This window comes from Sphaeramia orbicularis, chromosome 8, assembly GCF_902148855.1.
Source record: "Sphaeramia orbicularis chromosome 8, fSphaOr1.1, whole genome shotgun sequence".
NCBI lineage: Eukaryota > Metazoa > Chordata > Actinopteri > Kurtiformes > Apogonidae > Sphaeramia > Sphaeramia orbicularis.
Window position 1 is genome coordinate 19,563,981 of NC_043964.1, and position 24,981 is coordinate 19,588,961.

Sequence of the window (24,981 nt, forward strand, 5' to 3'; positions counted from 1 at the left end):
AAAGTTTACTTGCAATATAGTATAGCAAACTATTACATGATCGAAAACAAATTAATGTTGGCGAAAAAAATATCTCAGTTTTGAATGTCTGGGGTCGCCAGAAATGTATGATGTTAAAATGGGGTCACGACAAAAAAGGTTGGAAACCATTGATATAAACTGTATTCATGTTTCAAAAATCTTATATTGTTGACAAAATACAAAAGTAGACACTTTTAGGCTTACTATAAAAGTTTTAATGGGTAACAAGATTACAAATTTAGTATACAAAATCATAATGCACCACAGAAATATGTTTGATGTTTATAGCAAAATGCAGAGTCAAATTAAAAATATCAACTTCTTCCAATTGGATTCTATTTACAGAGCAAGTTCACACTTAAATGTTAAAGTTACATATTGTATTACAATGTATTTTGATCATGTATGTATGTACAGAACAGGTTAAAACATGTTCTATTGTTTCTCTGTGTGATTCCAGTTACATTTGTTAAAAAAAAGTGTTGCACCAGAAGTGCTCAAGTGTCCTGGCGCTGTGCTGACCGTCGACCATCTGTCCGTCTGTATGGCGAATTCCTCAAATCTGACAAAAAAAAAAGAATGCTTATCAACATCTCGTGAACATCAGCTGTGCAGGGCGTGTATTTAGTCCCATGTGAAGCAGTGTTAACATTACCTGTGATAATGTCCTCCAGAGCGCCATCCTTCCCTTCCCGTACTTGAGGTTTCACCTGCCTTTTCTTTAGCTCTGCGATCAGGTCCATCTGAGGCATTTTAGGCATCATCGGACCCTAGTAACAACCCAAATACAATGAAAGTCAATGCAGAATCTGATACAGTCGAAGGATTTTGTTAAATTGAGGTTTTCAATTTTTTACCTTTTGCACTCCAGCTTTGTTTGGAGATGAAGATTCTTTCTCCTCTTTGATCTCGCTCTCCATTTTCTTTTTCTGCTCAATCTCTTGCTGTGTTGTCTGTGTCCAATCGACAGAATAATGATTAACATACAGTACATGCAACACTTCACAATGGATTCATATCAGAAATCAATCACCTTATAGGCCTTTATGAAGCGTCCAAACATTGGGAAAAACATAGAAGGCTGTGTAGTTTTGGGGTTCTCTCCAAAATACTCAACCACAGAGCCATAAGATTCCTGGAATGAAACAAAAGGAGACCAACATAAGGAGTAAATATACACTCCAGATCGAAATTTTAAGACCAGATGAAAAATTGCAAGAATTTACATTTTGCACTGTTGGATCTTTAGAAGATTCTAAATAGAGTTTCAAAATGCAAAAAGAAGAAATGGGAGCGAGACAAAAAAAAATAAAAAAAATTAACCCTTTCATGCATAGTGGTCACTCCAGTGGACAGCTGTTGTCCTGTATATTCATGGGTTTTGTTGTTTAAGTTGCATATCAGCCAACACAGTAGACACTAAATGCCTCATCCCATACAGTACAGTTCATACTGTTGCTTTAACTATTCTGTTCTTGATAAACCTGATCTGCAGTGACATGTTTTAGTGTAAATCAACAAACAAAACAGGGTTATTGTTTTTTTTGTTTTGTTTTGTTGTTTTGTTTTTTTTTTTGCATATTATCTCCATGAAGTGAATAATAACTAGTATTAGAGTATCTTAAAATGTGGGAAAACATCTGATTAGCAGCACAAAAATGTTTTTATTGCATAGTTTTCCATATCACTTTCTGATATTAAGTTTTAAATACATGTTTCTTTGCTTAAAAAATCGAAAGCATGGTGTCCAGCTGAGTGCACATTTTTGTAACTCCTTCAAAAAAAAAAAAAGAAAAAAACAGATTGTATTGTTTTTTTCATGCCTAAAGAGGAATAAAAACACTCAGGAAAAATATCTTGACTAAGGTTCTCATAATTCATGCATGAAAGGGTTAATAAGCAATTTATTGAAAACAACAATTAAACTGAAATAGGCTGTTCAAGACCACAGCCTTTAAAAGCCAAAGTCTGCACAAAATGTGGATTCAATGTCATTTTCTGTCAGGTATTCACACCGTCATGACCTCCTGATGGCAAAGGCAAAAAAGCTTAATTTCTCTCTTTGAATGTGATCAGATTGTTGAGCTGCATAAACAAGACCCTTTGCAACACGCCAACGCTGCTGAGGTTGGACGTAACTTTTGTCTCACTCCTATTTCTTCTTTTTGCATTTTGAAACTCTACTTAGAACCTTTTTATGATCCAGTATATATTCCTCACAGCTTGTCTGTTTGATATGAATTGCGAACCTGTGCTGTCTTGCTGTCTTTGATCAAAGAATTCAGAGCTTCACTGTTGGTTTTAATAAATTCCTTCAACACTGGGCTGTCATCCTGTACCAGGAACTCCTTTTTGGTCATCTCCATTCCTCGTTCTAATGAGCGGATATCCTGAAGAATTCCATCCAAAGACACTAGTAAAGACAGAAAAATGTATTACATCCTCCTCATTTTAAATCACAATGGACATAACTTTTTAACCCTGTTATATAGATTTACCAAGTGCGGCTTTGTCCACAAAGTGTAGCTCAGTGTAGAAGTTCGCCAAGTCTGGGTATTTTTCCAGGATGATGTTGGTGATGAAGTGAAGCAGCGTCTTTGAGCGATCAGTGGACTTGGTTTCCAAAAGCTAAAAATTTAAGACATTGCAAAGGTTAATTCAAATGTTCATAGAGGAAAAATAAACTGTACGGGCAAAACAAAGGTTACTCACAAGGTCCAGACTCTGAAGCCGAAAACCATAAGCTGCACCTCTCTTACTGCTGTTCATATAGTTACCAAAGGCGAGAACAATCTGAAGGGAAACACATAAGATGACACTTTTAGATACATCCATTTTCATTGGTCACTTTAGTCCCTGTGACTTTAAAATCATGAAATCTCAGAAGGATTTAATAAAATGCTGCAAAATGTTTACTTTATATTTTAACAGGTAAGGAAAGCATGGATCCTGCTACGATTTACACAGGGTTTCTGCAGGATTTTAAATAATCGTAACCTTTTCATGCATTGTGGTCACTCCAGTGGACAGTTCTTCTCCAGTTGTTCTCTTGTATATTCATAGGTTTTGTTGTTTTAGTTCCATATGAGCCAACACAGTGGACACTTATGCAACATCCCATAATACACTGCAATTCATACCATTACTATAACTTTACTGTTCTTGATAAACCTGATCTGCAGTAACATTTTTAAGTGTAAATCAGTTATCTGTTAGACAAAAAGAGTTGTTTTTTTGCATATTATATGAGGTAATAACTAGCATTAGAGTATGTTAAAATGTGAGAAAACATCAAATTAGCAGCCTTAAAAATGTTTTTATTTCATTGTTTTCATTTTACTTTCTGATATTGGGTTTTAAATACATATTTCTTTACTTAAAAAATTAAATGCATGGACATTTTTGTAACTCCATGGAAAAAAAAAAAAACTCCATCGCAATTTTTTTTATGCCTAAGGAGGTATAAAAACACTCCAGAAAAAAAATCTTGACTAAGGTTCTCATAATTCATGCATGAAAGAGTTAAACTCTAATAATCTTAATTTTAGTCCTAAAAATGATTGAGAATTCCAATGAAAATACATTGGACTCAACGTTCCATTCATAATGCTGAATTAATTTCAGTCTTACTTTAAAATCTATATTTTTGGGGCCAGTCAAAATGAATCCATCTGATGTGTCATGATGTGATGAAAAACAAATTTCCAAAACCCTGCCTCTATTGATGAGTTACAGTTGCTTCTGTTAACATCAGTTTTATATAATATTAGAAGTTTTAACAACAGAAACATTCACTAAATTGCCTGTGTAATAATCTTAAAAGGTCAAAAAGTCTTAAAATGAACTTGAAACTTGCAGAAAATCTGGTACATTCGCATATTTTCTTCCCTTTTACTTACTTCTAAGATTTTTTTCAGCTTGTCTGAGGACTTGATGGACATGGATGCAGAAATGATGGAGTCCAGTTGCTGTGGACAGAGTAAGAACATGATCATTGCATAAAATTGTAAAAGTGCTCTTTGTTTTTTTTATGCAATTTACCGTGAACTTAACAAACTGACCGGCTGCAGGCGTTTGACAGTGTCAGGAAAGTTGCCCATGAAGGTGAGGGTGTTCATTCGTTGAGTCAGACGAGAAATCTTCCCAAAACGTAACATGAATTTGTCTTCTTCAGCCAGCTCCTCCATTGGTCGGCCATCTTTCTCATAATTAAGCAGCAGTTTCTTCTCAAAGTCTGTTGGTATGAAGGGCTCGAGCAGCTCCAGGAGGTCAACTGTTAATGACTCCTGGTCGTACCTGAGTAAATGAATACAGAATAATAGTCAAACTGGTTAAGGGGATGAAAAAATAGTGCTGGAAGAGCAGGGTGGGTTTAACTGAAGACTTAAAAAAAACCCACGAGGTTCTTACATCTCAATAGCTGTGCAAATATCAGCTGGGTTCATTTTCGCCTTGCGCAATGTGATCGCAAGATTCTTCGCCTTGTTGGCATCGATCAAAGATGTCTTACTGGGGGCCTTCTGGGATACCTTCATCTTCTTAGTGACATCAACTGGATTACCCTGAGCCCTGGTCTTAAACTGCTCCTCAAATATCTCCATGTTCAACTCCTGATGTACATGAAACAAGAAGTGGAGGAAGGAAAAAAAAAAAGGAAAAGATGAAACATTTTCATTTCAAGTATCTGAAAGATTAAACTATTGAAGTAAAGTACTAATCTCATACTAGAAGTTCTGTATTAAAAATTCAACTTCAGCCAGGTGTACTTAAAGTAAAAATGTTTGCAGAAAAATGGTCATGTGGACTCAATTTAAATCCTTTATATACTGTTGAATAATTTAAAATGATCACAAACAAATGTAGTGCAATAAAAAGTACAGTATTTTCATCTGGCTTGTAGTGAATTATAAGTTGAAAAGTGCATTGAATTAAAATACTTAACCCATAAAGGCCCAAACAGCCACTGGCGACCAAAACCGTCTACTGATCTAAACTGTTTAATACCTGTTGATCTACTAATCCTATCAATACATGTAAATAATTGGTGTAAAATACAGTTATTCATCTTTTCATGGTCATCACATATGACCCATTTGGACATTCAGAGGCTCCTTAGTTACTGTGGAAACACCGTCATCTTCTACAGCATTGATTCACCAGTAAAACCCATGGAGTCTGATCAATGACAGTGGATGGAGACACTGGGTTTATGTTCAGTTACTGATATACAGTATTTTGTTGGAAAAAGTCACTTTTCCTTCAGTTTTCTGTTTTTGATATAATAATCCTCAACTTTAATCTGAGCTTTTATGAACATCTGCATGGTCAGTGAGTTAAACATAGGAAAATACATTATTTTCCTTTTAAGTAGTAAATGTTTATTTTAGTTCTTGATATGTACTATATTGTCGTGTATTGAACTATACTGTTTTGCAATGTATTGCACTGTCTTACTCTGTACTGCACTTATTACACTGTATTGTTTTGTTTTGTTTTGTATTGCACGGATCTCTTATTTATTATGTGGGGACTACGGATGAAAATTAGCATTGGTGCTAACTCCGGCATATTTACATGTTTATACTGAAATGGAATGGAATGAATGCCTAAATAAAGATACATACATACATACATTGTTATTGAAAAAATGCAAAATACAGAGGATGACATTATCGTAAATGGTGATAAATCACTTAAGAAAGGTTAAATATAGAGAAAAAATCATTTGGGAACTGTCACAAAAGTAGCATTGGGTCTTTATGGGTTAAATATAATACTTCAGATTATAACAATAAGAGTAAAAACTCAGTTACTTTCCACTTCAAGTCAAAAATGGAGGAGGAAGGTTCTTACCCCTAAGATCTGCTCATCGTCGAGCTCATTAAAGACGGTTCCTGTCACCTGGTTCGGTTTTAAAGCCTGCCAGTTTAACAATGGCATCCTGAACTTGGTCTGAATGGGTTTCTTATTTTTGAGCCCTAAGGGAACAAGAGCGAAGACAGAAAAAGGAACATCAGACACACTTTCAATGTTCGACAACTTCCAACTCATAAGTTCTCAGTATTTTTAGAGCCCATTTAATATAGAATGCTTCAAAGTTTCTTCTTACCAAATTGAGAGTTTGGTCCTCCAGGAGGTGGTGGGGGTCCACTACCAGGTGGTGGCGGTGGTCCACTTCCAGGTGGAGGTGGTGGTGGTGGTGGTCCACTCCCAGGTGGAGGTGGTGGGGGTGGTGGTCCAGCACCAGGTAAAGGAGGAGGAGGTGGTGGTCCATCTCCAGGAGGAGGAGGAGGAGGAGGGGGCGGTGCACAGACTCCAGCTGTAGGAGGTGGGGGAGGTGATGAAGCCTCCCCAAAACCACCAGGAAGGGGAGGAGGAGGGGGAGGGGGTGGAGGAGCAGAGGCAGAGTGGGAGGATGCAGGGGATGCAGAATCAACGGAGTCTGGACTGCTGGTCTTAGTGGTGGATTCTGAGGCCGGGGCTGGGACTTCAACGTACTCGACCACCGTAACAGGCACAACCTGGATGTCCAGCCCACCTGAGGCAGTCCGTCCCAGTTTAATCAGACCCTTATCCTGCAGCTCCTGGATCTTCTGCTCCAGCTCTGACTGTGTCTGTTGGACTGAGATGCTCAGACGCTCCCGGTCCTTCTCCCTCTCCCTGTCCAGCTCCCGCTCCCTTTCCCTCTGCTGCAGGGTGCTGACCTGGGAACAGGACTCCCGCAGGCTCTCCTGTAAGTTACAAACACACACATAGAGCTTAGCTGCACAAAACCAGTCTTTAGCCTTAACCCTACTGACTACGCAGAACCCAGACGTATACTTTTTTGGTCATATGCTTTATTTCAGTCTGTCCAGTTTTTCATGAATTCATCGAACATTGGACAAGGACAACATCTTTAAATGTAGATCTGCATCCATCTAAACCAGGGGTGTCAAACTCGTTTTAGTTCAGGGGCTGCATTCTCCCCAATTTGATGTCCAGTGGGCCGGACCAGTAAAATAACAGTGAAAAAAGTAAAATTTTATTATGATCAGGTTTAGATCTACAAAGTTTCCTTAAAAATCTGAATAACATCAACAACTTGAATTGTCTTAAGAAAAACAAGTGCAATTTTAACAACATTATGCCTCAGTTGATCAGTTTATCATTTTACACGTGCATTAAAATCGCACGAAACATTTAGTAACAGGCAGAATACTAGTAAAATTGCATTTACTTTTCTTAAGACATGTCCGTTTGTTCATATTTGTTCAGATTATTCACGTTTTTTGTAAAAGTATAGTTTGGTAATGTAAACATTTTCATGTAATTTTACTTTTTTACACCAAAAAAAATAAACAAAGAAACAATTTGGGGTCGTCATTATTTATAAGTTATTCTGATAATATTTTACTGGTTCTGACTCACTCGAAATGTAATTGGACTGTATGTGGAACCTGAATTAAAATGATTTTGACACCACTGATTTTTAATATCTTTAGTGTAATTTTTGCATTTCACAAATTCATCCCGTGGGCTGGATTTGACCCTATGGTGGGCCAGAGGCCCCCGGGCCGCATGTTTGACACCTGTGAGCTAAACTAATGCTCAAAGTTAGATATACAATAAACACATCTGTGATCAAACGTTTCATCTACGTCTGTAGTATACACAAATATACACATATGAATATAAGACAAATAGTACTGACTGAAAACTACATAAAACCAGAATCAGAAGACAGTGAATATTAGTATTAGTATTTTTAAAGTGGATTGTAATTTGGACTAATGCTCCACATTGTATTATTGATTATGTATGTAATCTATATTTTTGTTTGGCATAAAATTAACTGTAACCTTTCCAAAACATGTTTCTTTTATTGTTATTAGATTCTTTCAAGATTTCAGAAAAGACGAGTTTTCATTATATCATAATTGATGTTTCTTGCAGTTGTTTATTCTTGGGTCTCCAGTCAGTAGTCTTCATAAATTAAATGTGTAACTGATTAGATTTGAACTTTAATATAGATTGTAAGTCAGAAACTTTCAACTCTTGATCTAATTACACATAATACCCATTCTGCGTGTCCATGGGTTGAACTTACTTTAAGCAGCTCCGTTTCCTTGGTGGCCTGCATGAGCTTAGTTTCAAGTTCAGATATTTTCTCTGCAGTTTGATTCTCAATCTCCTGAAGTCTGACGTTCAGCTGCAGCACAACACAGAGGACACATTGCTTTAAGGTTCCTGTGCATAGTGTCTGACGAAATCAAAGCTATTTTTTGGTCATTGAACTTCATCTTTTTTTCCTGTTTTGCAGGCTGACCTGTACATTGTGATCCTGCAGCTCATCCACATGCTCCAGCACACCTCCTCTGTTCTCAGCATCCTCCAGCAGGGCTCCCACATCTAACACATTGTCCAGGTAAGCCTGGATCTGAACCTGCAGCTTCTCACTCTCTGTTAACCTCAGACTCTAACACACAGATACATATAACAATAAGTCACAGCTTTATGTTGTATATAATATGCATGAATTAGTATAGTGATGGTATGGTGTCTATTATGTTTAGGGCATTCATATACCTACTGTTATATTATATATGGTGCAATTCACATACATTACAAATTACACTGCTCTGCAATTTCTTAGAAAATATCTGCTTCAGACATTAAATATGCAAAATCTTACATACTTTAATAAAATGAATCAGAAAACAAATTACAAAGGTGCTGGTTGGCTCATGTTTTCAATATATATGATGGTGTGTTATTACACATATGTGTTGGTTTATGTACATTTATCCTATGGATTTACAAATGTTCCACTAGAAAGAACCTGAAAAGTGAATATATTGCAATGTGCAGACACTGTTTTGAGGTAGATCTGGAGGCAAACATTCCTATTGAATAAAACCCATTTCTGTCATTAATTCTCAAAATTTCACATTTTGGCCCCAGGTTGTATCTTAGGAACTACGACCAACTAGCACTTTTGACTTAATTTTTCTTTATCAGTGACTCAAATTTGGTAAAGCTGATCTACTTTTATTCTGGTGGCAAGAATTTTTACCAGTAGACCAGTGTTAGTGCATAATATACATGTATACACAGAGACAGAAAAAGTATTCAGATCCTTTACTTAACCTAAAATATCAATACAGCAAAGCAAAAGCAGTAAAAGTTCATCTTAGTTAAACATTGAAAAATATTAGTTGAAAGCACTGAAGTAAGTAGAGCAGGTTTGATCCTTGTGATTGATATATGACATTATTAAATTGTGAAGTGTCAGTTTTGTTGCAGCGTGTCACTGTCATTGCTGTTAGAAGTGGAATTTGTTTTTAAGCTCTTTATGTCCAGTTCTATACACACTGACACCAGATAAATCTGAGGGCTCATCATATGATTGTACAGCTGACAACTTGTAGACATTTGAAATGTGAATCTGATTACACACTGCTTTTTGCAAAATGTCAGAAGCCAAAAAGTCTGGAAACTACTAGCTTAACCTTTAGCAATGCAATGTATTTTAAAAGCTTGTTATATTATCCATTAGAGGCTGTCAGAGAAATGTAGGAGAGTAAAAAGTACAATATTTTGTCTCTGAGAGTAGCATTAAATTATTAAGGTAGAGTACTTACCTTTCATCACTGTGCATACATTGAATAGTTTAAATGTATAGTTAATTGTTTAAATAGATATGTCTTTGCAAACTGTGGGGACTATGGGGATTCAAATTTGAATCTATTTTAACTGAGCTAAAAGAAACAGACTCACCTCCAGATACTTGTCCAGTTTGAGGTGAGTGAACTCATACTGCAGATGGACACGGAAGTTCATGTTCTCCACAGAATGAACCACAATGTTGATGAACTGCATGCAGGCCACCTGGAGAGACACACAGTGGTAATTAAAAAACTCATAACAGCCTCTCAGTGTATTACCGTGCACCCGGTCTTTAATCATTTTTGAGATACACATGCATGTGCCTTTGTCTATATTCAACAAACTAGGTAATTTAACAGCATGAAGATTCAATTTGGCCAAACAAATATGTAAATGCATATTAGAACAAACATTCTTGGTATCTGGACGGTTAGTTCCTCCAAACATTCTGCTGAAATCACTTGTTATGTCATCTTGTAAAACTCATCCAAGGTGTTCTTGCCTGAGTAGATGTTTCTTTCTTTAATATTTCATCCAGTTCATCCTAGATCAGTTCAGTGGGATTCATATCAGGTAACTAGACAGAACCTTCCGCAGTAGATAACCCTCCAACTGACTGTTTTCTCTCTTATCCCTTTACACCCTAAGCCTAAAATGGTCCACCTGGACTTTTTAGTCTTATTTTGACTAACTAAAAGGTTAGAAAATATGCTGTGAGTGAGTCTGTTGGCCCATTTTTCCAGAGCACTTTTTTTCCAGATGTTTCAAAATCTAGCAGTCATTTACAATTTAACACCCCGCAACCCCAAAGGGGAGGCAAGGGGTATTGTTTTTGGTTCGGTTTGTTTGTGTGTTTGTTTGTTAACACTCTAGCAGCAAAACTATTGGTCAAATTCATACCAGATTTGGTTTACAGATTGCCAGTGACCCAGAATAGATCTCATTACATTTTAGGAACAATACGACAAAGTTCAAATTTTTTATGAATTTTTAATTTTTTTTTTTCCCATTTACTTATAATGAGCAAAATTTCAAATGTCTGTAGCAGCAAAACTATCGGTTGAATTCATATCAAATTTGGTTTGTAGATTGCCAGTGACACAGAATAGATGGGACTACATTTTGAGAAAAGTAGGTCAAAGTTCACATGTTTTATGAATTTTTAAATTGTTTTTTCTTCTCCCATTTACTTATAATGGGCAAAATTTCCAATGTTTATGAAAACATCAATTTTGTTTCAATTTACTTCAAACTTGGCTCATATATGGAGACAATTGATATGACGACATCAACACATGTATAGACATGATGACATCAGCTGGATCGATGCCAAAATAAGCTATGATGCATACGAAGGGTGGGGTTTGTTGTGCCTGGCACCACTTGTTGCATGTTATAATACTGCTATATACCGGCTTCTTTTCCATCTTCTAGTACAGGCATGAGTGAAATTACCATAATGACCCAATAAAACCTATAAAGCGCAATGTCTCAGGTTTCGGAAACTACTGGAATTTTTCCAGTTGCACAAACAGTGAAAGAGTTACAGCCATCCAAACTGCATATGTGTCAGGTTTTAAAGAGTTAATAACCCTAACAGAGCTTGAATGTATGATTTGGGTCATTATCTCGTTGCAGTTGAAGTAGGTGTTGAACGTTAGCCACGCCTTATGCACATGACCGATATTAATACTGAACCGTCAAACTGTCATGGTCTATAGGGTATTTACCTGACATGCATATAAATGAGTCAGCATGTTCTCCAAACCTGTTGTGAACAGATGCTAGTGAAGTATCATGTGCCATAGGTACATGCATTTCTTCCAAAATCTACTATTAGTGCCTGAGGTGACAGTTTGATTAATCTTTCAAGCTTTTTGTACAAATATCTGTGTTAAAATAAATTCACTGCATACTGTTAAATGGCCTAATTTGTTGCTTATACACAAAAGGAACATAAATGAGTTTCTCAAAAACAATAAAAGATTGAGTGTTTCCAAATTTTTTGCCAAGCACTGTGCAATCATCCAATAAGTAGGTGATAAATCTGCAGACCCACCATGAAGTCAATGTTGCTGTCATCATTCATGAAGTACTCCATCAGCTTCTCAAAGCGATTCCTTTCTCTGCTCACCTGAGGAAAAAGAAATTCATTTGTGTGTGCACAGCGGGAGGCTTTTAATTTATTGTCCACATGGGGGCGTTATTTAATTGCCAATTAATGGGTAATGAGTCTTTTTTCAACAAGTGATTTCAATGACAAGTAGCAGTTTACTTCTGTTGAAATGACAGATATATTCTCATGGCTGTAACTGTGTTTGAAGTTACTCTGCAAAAAATTGTGTCTAAAAAACAAGATAAAAACACTAAATGTGAGGAAAAAGGTACTCAAAACAAGTCAAATATCTGTCCTTGAAGCAAGATAATTTCACTTAACAAAATTTCTAGAATTAAGATTGTTAAATCTAGAAATAAGCATGTCTACAGATGTATGAATACTTTAAAAAAAAATTAACATTTGGAGGAATCGGTGCATAAAAGAGACAGAATTCTTATCAAGATCCTCCTGGTGGCCGGGAAGAAGGCCATAACAAAGAACTGGCTTAAGACTGATGCTCCGTCTTACAAACAATGGCTTTCAATCATAGATGATATACTTGTCATGGAACATCTTACATATAAATTGAAGTTGAAAGAAAATGTCTTTGTGAAAAACTGGGGAAAATGGCTGACATTCAGGGACCTAAATATATTCTGACATACACACAGGCTATTCTTTTCATTTGTTAGTTTTTCTGTTCTTTTGTTTCTTTTCCTGCTCCTCAACCTGAGGAGACTGCATTGTACTGATAAAAATGAGAAATAAATAAAAATTGTAATAAATAAATAAATAAATAAATAAGAAATTACCACTTAACCCTTTATAGGGCACTCATAGTAATACTCTGAAATTCAAAATTTCAAGCTTAGTGTGTTATTGGAGGACATAACAAGACTTTATTACTTTAAACGTTTTATTGTTATGTAGAAAATCAAGGTGAATGAAGTTACCATATTTGGTTCCTTGCCCATAAGAGGCAAAAAATTTTTGAAAATCCAAGAAGTATATATAAAAAATACAATAAAAACACATTTAATGTGGAAGGAACAGACATTTTAGAACATTAGACCAACATACGTGCTGATCCAGACACCTGTCCACATCCACATTCTCCCTTTGAACATCATTCCTTACATTAGTACCATTACTTCATGGTACCTAACAAAGCAGGTACACTCACTGTTCATGCAGAGGTGGACCTTACAGACCCTGTAGACCACATTGGACCTGAGAATGTTGACTCACTGTCCTCACTGTAACTGTCACTGTCTTGTAATATGTGTGTAAATGACCAAAAATAGTCACTTGCCTGATAAAGCGTTAAAACAAGATACATTTTCTAACACTTCTTACACTAAGTTGCTTTTTTTGTTTTTTTTTAACCCTTTCATGCATGAATTATGAAAGCCTTAATCAAGATTTTTTTTTTTCCCCTGAGTGCTGTTATTCCTCTAGGCATTAAAAAAAACAAAGTGATTGCAATTTTTTTTTATGAACTTATTTTTCATGGAGTTGTAAAAATGTCCACTCAGCTGGACACCATGCAAAAAAATGTATTTACTGATACACTGTGTGAAAACTATGAAATAAAAACATTTTTAAAGCAGCTAATCTGATGTTTTCTCACATTTTAACATATTCTGATGGAGATAATATGCACAAAAAAAACAAAAAAAAACCCCTGCTAATTACAGTCTAATAACAATAACAAGCAGTTGATTTCCACTCAAACATGTTAGTGCAGATCAGGTAACAGTAATGGTATGAATGTCAGTGTATTATGGGATGATGCATGAGTGTCCACTGTGTTGGCCCATATGGAATTAAAACAACAAAATCCATGAATATACAAGAGAACAGCTGTAGAATAACTGTCCACTGTAGTGACCAGTATGCATGAAAGGGTTAATCTTGGTAAGAACCAAATAATTTACAGTGTATACTGTACATATGTATGAGTGTTCTTCATGTGCTAAAGCGATGACTTCAGTGCATGTGAGGAGTAGACTGTGTCAGTCAGAAGATGAGTCATTTAAGAGGGGAAGTCTGGAACAATGGTACGGATGAATGAGCAACAGTCAAAGTCAAACCAAGCCTGAACAATATAGTGAAATTACTAATACTACAGTAATAGATCACCTCTCTGAAGTTGTCAAAAGCAGAGAGGATGATGTCGTGTCCTCCTCTGACGAGACACACGGCTGCCAGCAACTCCAACACGAGGGCTTTGGTCCTGTTGGAGAAGATCAAGGATTAGATGTGGACACAGACGGCAAACGAACCGCAGTTCACACCGCACACATATGCACCCACCTGGGATTCCTGCTGTTCAGACTCAGGGTGATTTCGTTTACACAGCGTGGGTGAGTCATCACCAGGTTAAAACCAGACTGGAAGAAGAAAATAGAGGATAAACTGTTGCTTAGGACCCTCAGAAGGCAAATGCATCCAAAGACTTAACAAGAATAAAAATAGTGTAACGTGGATTTACACATGCTTTATGATGCAGCACAAGGAAAGCCCCATTATCTAAACCTCTACCTGGTAGTTCATGATGGCTCGGAGGCACATTATGCACACGTGTATATCGTCCCTTTGGTTGGATGAATTAGACTTTTTGTGCATCTTGTTCACCAGAGTGGAGCTTATTCTGCAAAAGGAGAACAAGCGTATTGACATATGATCAAATGGTTTTAGAGAAAATGTCAGAAAAGCCAAATTAAGAGCTGGCATACAATAAGAAGATGTCATACTCTATTACAGACAGGCTTTCATCAAAATCCAGTGGAAGGAAAATAAAGAATAAAAGAGTCAGCTAAGCTATTTCTTATGCTTTCATGGTTCCATTTGTATTATCCCGAATTAAAAAACACCAACTGGCATATTTAGAATGTGAAGAAGACATTTCGCTGCGTTTTGTTTCATTTTGTATTTTTAATTAGTCTGTAGTGTCACTACACCTCAAAAATTTGAATTTTACCAAGTGTATTTTTCTCATCTCTAGTTAAAATATCTCATCACGCTTAAAATAAGACATAGTCACCTAATGAGTAGCTTGCAAGTGAGATATAAGAATGTATTTTTAGACAATAGATCTTGAAAATCTTATTTCAAGAAATCTTACCAAGATAATTTTAACTTGTTCCACTGAGAGAGTTTTTTGCTTAATTCAGGATTTTTTGCTTAATTCAAGATTTTTATTTATTTATTTTTTGGGGGGCTTAATTCAAGATTTTTTTTGCTTAATTCAAGATTTTTTTGCTTAATTCAAAATTTTTTTTGCTTAATTCAAGATTTTTTTTGCTTCATTCAAGATTTTTTTTTACTTAATTGAAGATTTTTTTTTGCTTAATTTAACATTTTTTCCTTAATACAAGCCTTTTTTTTTGCTTAATTAAAGATTGTTTTGCTTAATTCAAGAAAAGACTAACTTTTAAGTGAGATATAAGAACTTATTTTTAGACAATAGATCTTGAAAATCTTATCTCAAGAAATCTTGTTCCATTGGCAGATTTTTTTTTTGCTTTAATTCAAGATTTTTTTGCTTAATTCAAGCAAAAAAAATCTGCCAATGGAACAAGTGAAAATTATCTCGATAAGATTTCTTGAAATAAGATTTTCAGATCTATTGTCTAAAAATAAGTTCTTATATCTCACTGAAAAGTTACTCTTTAAGTGATTATGTCTTATTTTAAGTGTGATGAGATATTTTGACTAGAAATGAGAAAAATACACTTGGTAAGATTTAGATTTTTGCAGTGTATTTGAACATCCTCTGAAACTAAATATGAAAAATCAATAGTAGATTTGCTGGAACATATTAATAAAGTTCAGACTTTTCTGAGAAAGCGCCTGTGGATCTGGTCTCCACTGTGACGCTGCAGTATTCTGCTGTGACACCACATCTCACTTCCCTTACATCAGTTTATTTTCAAACTCAATGTGTAACTGTAGGAGTTAAAGTTCCTCCTATAAGAGAACATATGAGGCATGTAATATGTTCCTAATTTCTGTGGGTTTCTTACCTTACAGTCAGCGCTCGGGCAGCTCTGGTCATACCGTGGGAGTGGGAGCTGCTGGAGCTCTTGGTCAGGTCTTCCATGGACCTCTCTGCTGGCTTTGGTCTTTCTGACAGAGTGCCACCGTTTTCCACAGCCTCCACATCAAACCTACAGGGTTCACATACATAAAATTAATACACTTAATGAAAAGTTTACTGTTGGAGCTCTGTTACTTTTCATTTTTGCATCCTGGTACTCACGGGGCATCACTTTGTGCATGAGAGAGGTACTCCACCAGAACATCCAGCCCTTTGTTCTGCTCATTGAGGAACTCTTGGGCCCATCTAATAAAAGATCAAAAGCCAAATTAAGAATGAGAAATGTTGAAAAAGAAGACTAAGAGCTTAAAAGCCAAGTTCTTGGTGATGATAATGACGATGATGAGCTTTATTTTGAACATAAGTAGGAACAAAATGAAAGACAAAGAAATACCACAAATTTAAACAGATCACTCCAGGATATTGAAGACAACAAGCTAACCAAAAAAAGAACACAATGTACAGCTACCTCATTGTGGCTTCTCAACAACACTTTATGTCTGAAATGGAGTAGGAAGAAGCCGAGCTTATATAGTCCAACCCCAATTTTACATAACTTGAAATATATTAGAAGATATCAAACACAAAATACAAACAAAAGCCCTAAAAATAATGAATAAATACAATTTGTGCTGAAAAAAAAAAATAAAATTTTTGGACGCGTCATCCATTTGTGATATATTGCGTTAAGAATCTCTCTGACGTCACTGAACTCTGCCAAGTATCGTGCCATTCTCCAAACCCACATACTCCCTTCTGCACGTGCTCTGTTCCGTCGTGGTCAGAACTGGATGTTTCAGCAAGATAATGAAACACATCTAGGGTATGACGTGCTCAAACTGTCAAGAATTTAGTTTTATTTATTTTTTTCCTGTTAGCAATAAACAAAAAAAGTACATTTGATTGCACCTCTCTGATGAAGCCACATCTTTTGAAAAACAAAATAGATATTTCTTTAAAAATTTCATGATAATATTATTTCTCCAAATGCTTTTCAGTGATCCAAGATACAGTATCTTATACATACAGAACTGTCATTTCAACGCTCATTTCTACTTATACCCCAAAAATAAAATAATTAAAAATAAAATAAAAAAAAAATACAGAGAAATTGGATTTTGTATTTCTCACAAACATTTAACAAATACAAGTCGGGCAGGATTACCTCCTAAGACTTGGAACATTGTCAGGGCTGATATTACAAAGAAAAAATGTACATAAAAATAAAGGAAAAAAATACACAAAACAAAAACAGACAACAGGTAAGGCAACTTAGGAACGCTAGGCCTTCAAAAAAGAAATTATTAGACCACCCTTGTTTTCTTCAATTTCTCATTCATTTTAATGCCTGGTACAACTAAAGGTGCATTTGTTTGGACAAAGATAATGATAACAACAAAAATAGCTCATAAGAGTTTAATTTCAGAGCTGATATTTACCCATTTTCAATGGTTTTCTTGATAATAACCAAAATCACTGAAGTTTTTACATCAATAGCTATGGCATTGTACCTCCAAAAACAGTGCTTTTCTGTCTGTTTTTGATGACTTTTGATGGTCTAATAATTTTTTCCACAACTGTATTTTCCCAATAACCTTCCTCTTCGTCCGTACCCTCTTCCATATCCCTACCCTCTACCCTTTACTCAATCATTCCCCCTCTGACTGATATGGGCAACAATGTCTAAGACTTGATCATAGAATAGAATAGAATAGAATAGACTTTATTTGCCATTTGTACAGGCATGTAAATGGAATTATTGTGCTTTTCTTCTGACTAAGATTGTTATGATTCTTGATATTTGCATTATTATGTATGTTCTGCTAGTGCATATATGCTAAAATTTCATTGCATGTTCGGAATAAATCACTAAATCACAGTATAGGTACAATGGAATTCTTGTGCGTTTCCCTGAGTCAAAATAAGGAGTTAGAAAAAAGGTAGAGATATGACAAAAAAGACAGATACAAAACATAAACACAGCTAAAAAAAAAACATATAAAAACAGTTATTGCACATACAAGCACAAATACACACTTGTAAAATAGACTATTATAAAAAAAGAGTAATAATAATAATAATAATAATTATAATAATAATAAGAGTACTGAGTGGTGACAAGTTATTGCACATTTGAATTAGAATTAAAAGTACTGGGATGTAGTTAGCAGGTTATTGCACATTCAATTTAAAGTACTGGGAGGTAGAGCAGGTATTACACATTCAATTAAATTACTGGGAGGGATCATAGTTTAAGAGCTTCTGCATTCAAGGTTTGCTATGAGAGATTCATTCATGATAATATTATAATAAAACTTTTTTTCCACTGCTGAATGACTCACCCAATATGATTTGTCCGTAGGGATATTTCCAAATTCTTAAGGACCTGAGTGGCATCTTGGATCCTTTTCCTCAGCTGAAGATGAATAGGGGTTACATTAAATATAACACTGTGAAGGTACATGAATCCAAAATGCATATGAAATATGAAAGGAAGCCGATGTTTTACACTGACCCTGCGCGTCACCCCTCCTTGATCCTGGTAAAAGCTCTTTATCTTTGTCAGATAAGTGGAAGGGGGGCTCTTCACCTGGAAACGCTCCTGAGAAAAAAAAAAGTCCTTTTAGTCAGAACTGCCAGATTTTGTCATTTATTGATGCTGTAATAAACCCTTTTTATAGTAGAAGAAAAAGCCCACATTAACAATAGCTCCGTTGCATTCAAGTGTGTTGTGAAGCCAATTAATCAACATCCGCTTTGAAATCAATACAACTAAACAGAACGGCCACGTTGTCACTGATACCAATTACACCTGTGTGTTTTCTGCCATAATTAATCTGAACGTTGCTGTTTGGTGTTTGCTGCTAAAAAGGTCTGATGCTTGCACTGCTAAAAACAACAAACACCATCTGCTCTCTGTTGCCATGCCGACGCCTCTGTCACTTGCCACCGCGGAAATCGTGCTGCAAGGTTTATACACGACACTGTTCTCTCTTTTACCACATCCACTTTGGGCGTTTATGCACTGGGTGTCAACTCTGGCCCACTGAAGATACTGGGAGAAGAATGTGCTGTTTATAATATATATGCTAAGATTGAAGATTGCAGTTTAATTCTTACCTGATCGCACACCAGCTCCCACTTCTTTTCATTATCATATTGACTCAGTAGCTTCAGTTTATCTGGAGGCAAGTTCATGTAACTCTGAAAGGCAGAAAAAAAAGACAGGAAGTGTCAATTTAAGCATCAGTTGTCAACCTGGAAAGACCTAAACAGCCACCACTGACCAAAAGCATCTACTGATCTAAAATATTTAATAACTCTTGATCCACTAATCCTATCAATACATGTAAATAATTCATGTAAAATGCGGTTTTTCAGCTTTTTATGATCATCAGATATGACCCATTTGGATGCTCAGAGGCTCCGTAGTGAACATGAAAATATCATCATCTTCTACAACATTGATTCACCAGTAAAACCCATGTATTTGATAAATGACAGTGGTTATAGATGCTTGTTTTTATTCAGTTAATGATATATTTTGCAAAAAAAAAAAAAAAGTCACTTTTGCTTCAGTTTTCTTTGTTTTGATATAATAACTTTTGAATTTACTCTTAGCTTTTATGAACATCTGCATGGTCAGTAAATGAAATATAAGAGATAAGACAACACCTGTAAAATGCAAAATAAAGAGAATAAAATGATGAATCAATAAGGAAAGGTAAAAAATAGAGGAAAGAATCATGTGGAAATCCCCTCAAAAAATAGTTCTAGGCCTTTAACGCTTTATTGGGCTAGTGTTAGTGACAATTTTTAGTAATTTCTGAATACATTACAAGACAGTGACATCAACAGTTCCAGTGAGAACAGGGAGTCAACAATCTCCATCCAATGTGGTCTACAGGGTCTGTAAGGTCCACCTCTGCATGAACAGTGAGTGTACCTGCTTTGTTAGGTGCCATGAAGTAATGGTACTAATGTAAGGAATGATGTTGAAAGGGGTAATGTGGATGTGGACAGGGGTCTGGATCAGCACTTAATGTTCTAAAATACATGTTCCTTTCACCTTACATGTTATATATATATTTGTACTTGGATTTATTTTTTTGGCCACTTATGGGTAAGGAACCAAATATGGTAACTTCATTAACCTTGATTTTCCCAATTTAACAATAACATTTTTGAATTTAGAAAAGTTTCCCAAAAGTAATAGCTGTTCTATCTTCCAATAACACACAAAGGTTGAAATTTTGAATTTCAGAGTATTTCTATGAAAGGTTAATGTGTCTGATTATGTTATATATTTTATATTTGTCACACGAGGAACTTTTTCTTAAACATACTGATAGATAACACTTGGTAATTTCTTCATCTTTCCTCCCTTTGCAACAGCATTTACATCTAACAAACCACAAATGCACTTTCGTTGTAAAGCTGAGGGGTGTGAACTACCTGCCGGAAACACAGATGACTCAGTGTTTACATGTGTGTATTGACAGTTGTCAGTAGGTGCCATACACCCAAGAAGATACAATTTTTGATCAGTTAAAGACAAATTATAATCCCTCTGTACATTTGCATTATCATAGTTTAAAATATGTCCGAGCTGTAAAGATGGTTTCTCAAGACTAGATTTTTATCTTAACTTTATGGTGTGTTTCTTCTCTAAAACACATCTATAACAGTTACTAAATGACGCCCAGTGCACATATCTACAAACCGCCATCTCCATGACATGTAGGTGAAGCCTTATTCAACCACGTAAAATGCTGACGTATTAATGCCCAAACGGTACAGTTTCAGATTTCGTCATCACCCCAAATGTCTTAATCTTGGACCTTTCTCTTATAAATGATTATTGCGTGACTACAGTATAACCACATCTCTAATGATAACTGGTTTGTGTTTTGGAAAAAAAAAAAAAAAAAAGATACTTAAAAATAAACTTAGGTAAGAAATGCACACTAGGATTGATTGGTTTACTCTCCAAATCTTTTAATTACAGACTTGATCTTTATACTACTCACTTGGGGTTTTATTATAGTAAAGCTAGTTTACAGAGACTTAAGGCAGCTTATAATGATGATGTGAGATTATTACTGTGGAGGCCTAGACAGTGTAGTGTGACTGAAACGTTCAAGCTGTTAAAAATGTTCTAAATTTATCTCAAGACTTAGTGCACTGCAAAATCTAAATGTTACCAAGTGTATTTTTCTCATTTCTAGTCAAAATATCTCATCACAATTAAAATAAGAAATAATCACCTAAAGAGTAACTTTTCAGTGAGATATAAGAACTTATTTTTAGACAGTAGATCTTGAAAATCTTATTTCAAGAAATTTTACCAAGATAATTTTCACTTGTTCCATTGACAGATTTTTTTTCTTGAATTAAGCAAACAATCTTTAATTAAGCAAAAAAAAAAAAAATAGCTTGAATTATGGCAAAAATGTTGAATTAAGCAAAAAAAACAAACAAAAAAAGCTTGAATTAAAAAAAAAAAAAAAAATCTTGAATTTTGAAAAAAATCTGCCAATGGAACAAGTGAAAATAATCTTGGTAAAATTTCTTGAAATAAGATTTGCCAAGATCTATTTTCTAAAAATAAGCTCTTATCTCTCACTGAACAGTTACTCTTTAGGTGATTATGTCTTATTTTAAGTGTGATGAGATATTTTGACTAAAAATGAGAAAAATACACTTGGTAACATTTAGATTTTTGCAGTGTGTATGAAGGAAGTTATCGTGTGTGACAAACTGCACACTGTTAGTCCTATTTGCAGCTCATTGATGTCACTTTTTTATGATTTTGTATTTATTTATTGCTCTTTTTTTGCATGTCTTGTCTTTTTTGATAATGCTATCCTCTTTCTTCATTACATTTTGCTCTCGTTTTCTTGAACTCCTGGCAAAGCTAACATCAGCAGGGTGTTGACCTTAAATCCACTGGTGAACAATTGTGGTGGTTTCTTTTTAACACCTTTTAAAAAAAAAAAGGCAGAAGTATAAACGGAAATGATATGCTGCTTTTGTTGGGGACTAGCAGCTTCGTTCTCGGTGGGGTCAGGGAGTGGTCTCATGGCGGGTGTTTGTGGTGGAGCACAAAAGACAAATATAAGCCCTTGTGAACATGTTTACTCAGAATTACTCACATGGAATAAATCAATAAATAATATGCTTAATGTAGAAGATGTGTAAAAATGAAGGAGGAAGTGCAGTTCTCATTTCCTTTTAGAGTTTGTCACACAAATAGTCAAACCCAAATTGAACGAATTAGGAAACATCACACCGATGAACTATATATTCTGTGTATTTTGTTGAAAAAGGAAGTGAGGTCATACTTTCAAGTAATGTATGACAAATGTAGACATTACATTTTCAGTGACAATGATGTGTCACAGATATTTTATAAACCACACTATGTTCTGTTGTGTAACTGTATCTAATACAATTTCAGATTTGTCATTTTAAGAAACATTCAGGTCTTGAACTTTACATCTCAGCTCTACTCACTATGTGATTATTCCTCTAAATTTTTTCAGTATTCAAGGATTTTCTACAACATAGTGACACATGTATTTACAGCTAACAAAAAAATCAAATGCAAATGGATTTTTTTTTTTGTCTTTTTTTTTCTATAAAACCATATATTTCATGGTAATAGATGGTTATTTAGGTGTAAAACTTGCCCAAGTCAAGTCCTTATGTTGCAGTGTATTTTTGGTCCTTTCTATCACATGACTTTTGGACAGTTTCACGCCCTTTGTTAGCCAATTGAACACATGCCTAACCAGTCACGTAAATCCATTTCTTAAAACTTGTTTACAATCTTGAATGTGACTTGTTTTCTGGTGTTGCACAGCCAATTAAAACTCAGGAATATCAGGGTAGGCGGGGCCTGACATTTGAAAGTTGCATGCCAGTGTGTTCTGTATTGACGTGTTTTTAATACTGTGGCGGGCAAATAGCAATTTAGAAACAAGAATAAACACTAAGGAAAATATGAGTCTATCCACTTATGTTTTTCTGCCATTAACATGCACTAAAGCCATTAATAAAAACCTAAGTTAGTTAAAATTGGTGGTACTTATTGATAATAAATGTAATGTTTTTTGCTCCACAATAATTGAGCAAAGCCATTCAAAGATTATTGTCTCTAAAACGACAGCAGGTTTTAATGACGCAAATGCCTTCACCACCCTCTATATATTTTCCATCTTGCCGAGAAAAAAATGTAGAAAGAATGGTGAAACAGTTTCTTTCCGGTCTTATGGTCTCTCTCATGAAAAAGTATTGCTCAACTTCCCCTTGAGGCCAGCTGCCCATGCATGCACTAATCACACTGTTTCAAGCCTGCATTTTCACAGAAGTGAAGTAAAAACGTTCTTTAACGAATTGTGTAACTTGTTGCTAACTTCACTAATATGCGAGTGATTTCCTTATGACATGTGTACAAATATGAATGGACAAAATGACAAATTAGATGACTATATACACTACATTTGAACCACTTTTTAGAGGTTGTGAAGTCATAAAAAGGGAAAATCACATTCAGTCTGTTTTCTGTTTTTTCTTTCTTTTTTTGGCAGATAAAGCCTCTAAAACAAAGCACAGCTGGCACTGGTCATACACCAAGGGCACAATCTTTGTGTTATCATGTGCAGTGGAGTTTGGTGCCCTCTCATCCCCTGTGGAGTCACTCACCAGCACCACATTGAAGCGTTCCTCCAGCTCCTCCTCTGGGGGCATGGGCAGTTTGGGGGGAGGCGGCTGCTTCTTCTGCAGGGTTGGTGTGGGGTCACTCATTCCTGAAGCTGCCCCGACTGAGTTTCTGGCTTCACGACCCTCAGTCGGTTCCTGCTCCAAGGCCCCTGCAGCCGCATTCCCCATCACTAATCTCCACAAGTAATCCAGGTGGAAATTCTTACACAAACACCTTCTGAGAAATCAGTGAATTCCAAAACAGAGTGACAAACAGTCACCCCCCGAACGACACGATCAAAAAGGGCCTAAATCAAACAAAGTCTCTGGGCCTTCAGTAAAAGAAACATTTACGCATTGGCCTACATCTGTCTTGGTCCTGAGAAGAATGTGGGTGATGAAAGAAGATAATAATCCATCCTCATGTCTGTATTCTCATAAACCAGTCCTACCCTCTCTGCCTTTGAAAAGAACAAACCTGGTTCAGGCCTGATGGAGCTCTGTTTCTCTGACACCTCTGTCACTCTCTACTCCCTTCACTAGTTGACCGAGAACTCATCTGGTGAGTTTAGTTCATAGGGCTGCGTGTTAGAGGAAGGAGAGGGGAGTGTGTGTCACACTCCGTAACATAGACAGAAACCGCAGCAGCACAAAAGCAGAAGAGTAACTTCCTGTGCACAACAGCAACAGAACCTGGGTGGAGGACATGGTGGAAAATAAACAGGGTAACTGTCTGGTACCATAATCACACAGTAGGTGGATGATGAATAAGATGAGTGTATGTGCAGGAGGATGTATAGACATCAGAGAGAGTCCAAGGATGAAAAGTATGTGAAACAGGCAGGTGCAGACGGAAACTGAACCAATACAGATGAATAAACTTTCATCCACTGTACTATTGTGTGTCTATCAGTGCCATATTTTGGAAACTCTTTGTTTAGATTTTAACTTGTGTGGATTCTTGAAATGTTTTTGGCCTGTTCTTTTTAAGTTTTAAGTGTTTGTTTATGGCAGTCAGGTAAAGAAAAATCCACTATATGTCAGGACAGAGATAGCTGTACAACACCGCCTCCTTGTGCTTAAAACTAGCTACTACATGTCACCGTGTTACATTCGCGTCTCCTCTGAAATTGATACGTATATTTGTTTAAATCGGTGACAGTTGTTCCTGGCAATATTCAAAATGGTTTGCAAAGTTACCGTGAAAAAAACAACAACAACCAACTCTCGAATTAATAACATTTAAGCTCAGTTTTCAGAGTGTTTTAAATAGTTAATTTTACCACGACTGGTTTGTCAGATAGCTGCATTGAAGAAGTTGAGACATGTGAGCTTTTTATTCCAAAGCAGATTAACTGTTACAACGTACAGCTGTGACAACTGCCTTTTAACCAAACGTGACAGTGCT

The 24,981-nt window shown here is 35.8% G+C and overlaps 1 protein-coding gene across 2 annotated transcripts; it reads right to left on the reverse strand.

Annotated features, from left to right (window-relative positions):
• Window positions 1–219: 219 nt before the first annotated feature.
• Window positions 220–24,161, reverse strand: fmnl1a (formin-like 1a). 2 transcript variants are annotated; one of them, XM_030141472.1, is made up of 25 exons: window positions 23,577–23,762; window positions 18,990–19,073; window positions 18,385–18,471; window positions 18,212–18,285; window positions 16,032–16,115; window positions 15,796–15,939; window positions 14,312–14,420; window positions 14,084–14,160; window positions 13,910–14,003; window positions 11,729–11,803; window positions 9,781–9,891; window positions 8,330–8,479; window positions 8,111–8,212; window positions 6,131–6,752; window positions 5,875–5,999; window positions 4,432–4,631; window positions 4,083–4,317; window positions 3,921–3,989; window positions 2,734–2,814; window positions 2,520–2,649; window positions 2,271–2,434; window positions 1,055–1,156; window positions 879–974; window positions 677–791; window positions 444–583 (listed from the first exon to the last, which is right to left on the reverse strand). In XM_030141472.1, the coding sequence occupies exons 1-25, from the start codon at window positions 23,760–23,762 to the stop codon at window positions 519–521; spliced, it is 3,381 nt and encodes a 1,126-aa protein (XP_029997332.1). In that variant the 3' UTR covers window positions 444–518. The 2 variants fall into 2 exon arrangements, with proteins under 2 accessions (XP_029997331.1, XP_029997332.1); XM_030141471.1 differs by having other exon boundaries at window positions 220–583; window positions 18,212–18,471; window positions 23,577–24,161.
• Window positions 24,162–24,981: the final 820 nt, after the last annotated feature.

What these genes read in the sequence shown, in the direction of transcription:
- fmnl1a (XM_030141471.1), bottom strand. Translation starts at nt 23,762, where the DNA reads ATGGGGAATGCGGCTGCAGGGGCCTTGGAGCAGGAACCGACTGAGGGT. An exon ending in TGCAGGATCACAATGTACAG is followed by an intron (nt 8,213 to 8,329) that starts GTCAGCCTGCAA and finishes GTTGTGCTGCAG; the next exon opens with CTGAACGTCAGACTTCAGGA. An exon ending in AAGACAGCAAGACAGCACAG is followed by an intron (nt 1,157 to 2,270) that starts GTTCGCAATTCA and finishes GTTTCATTCCAG; the next exon opens with GAATCTTATGGCTCTGTGGT.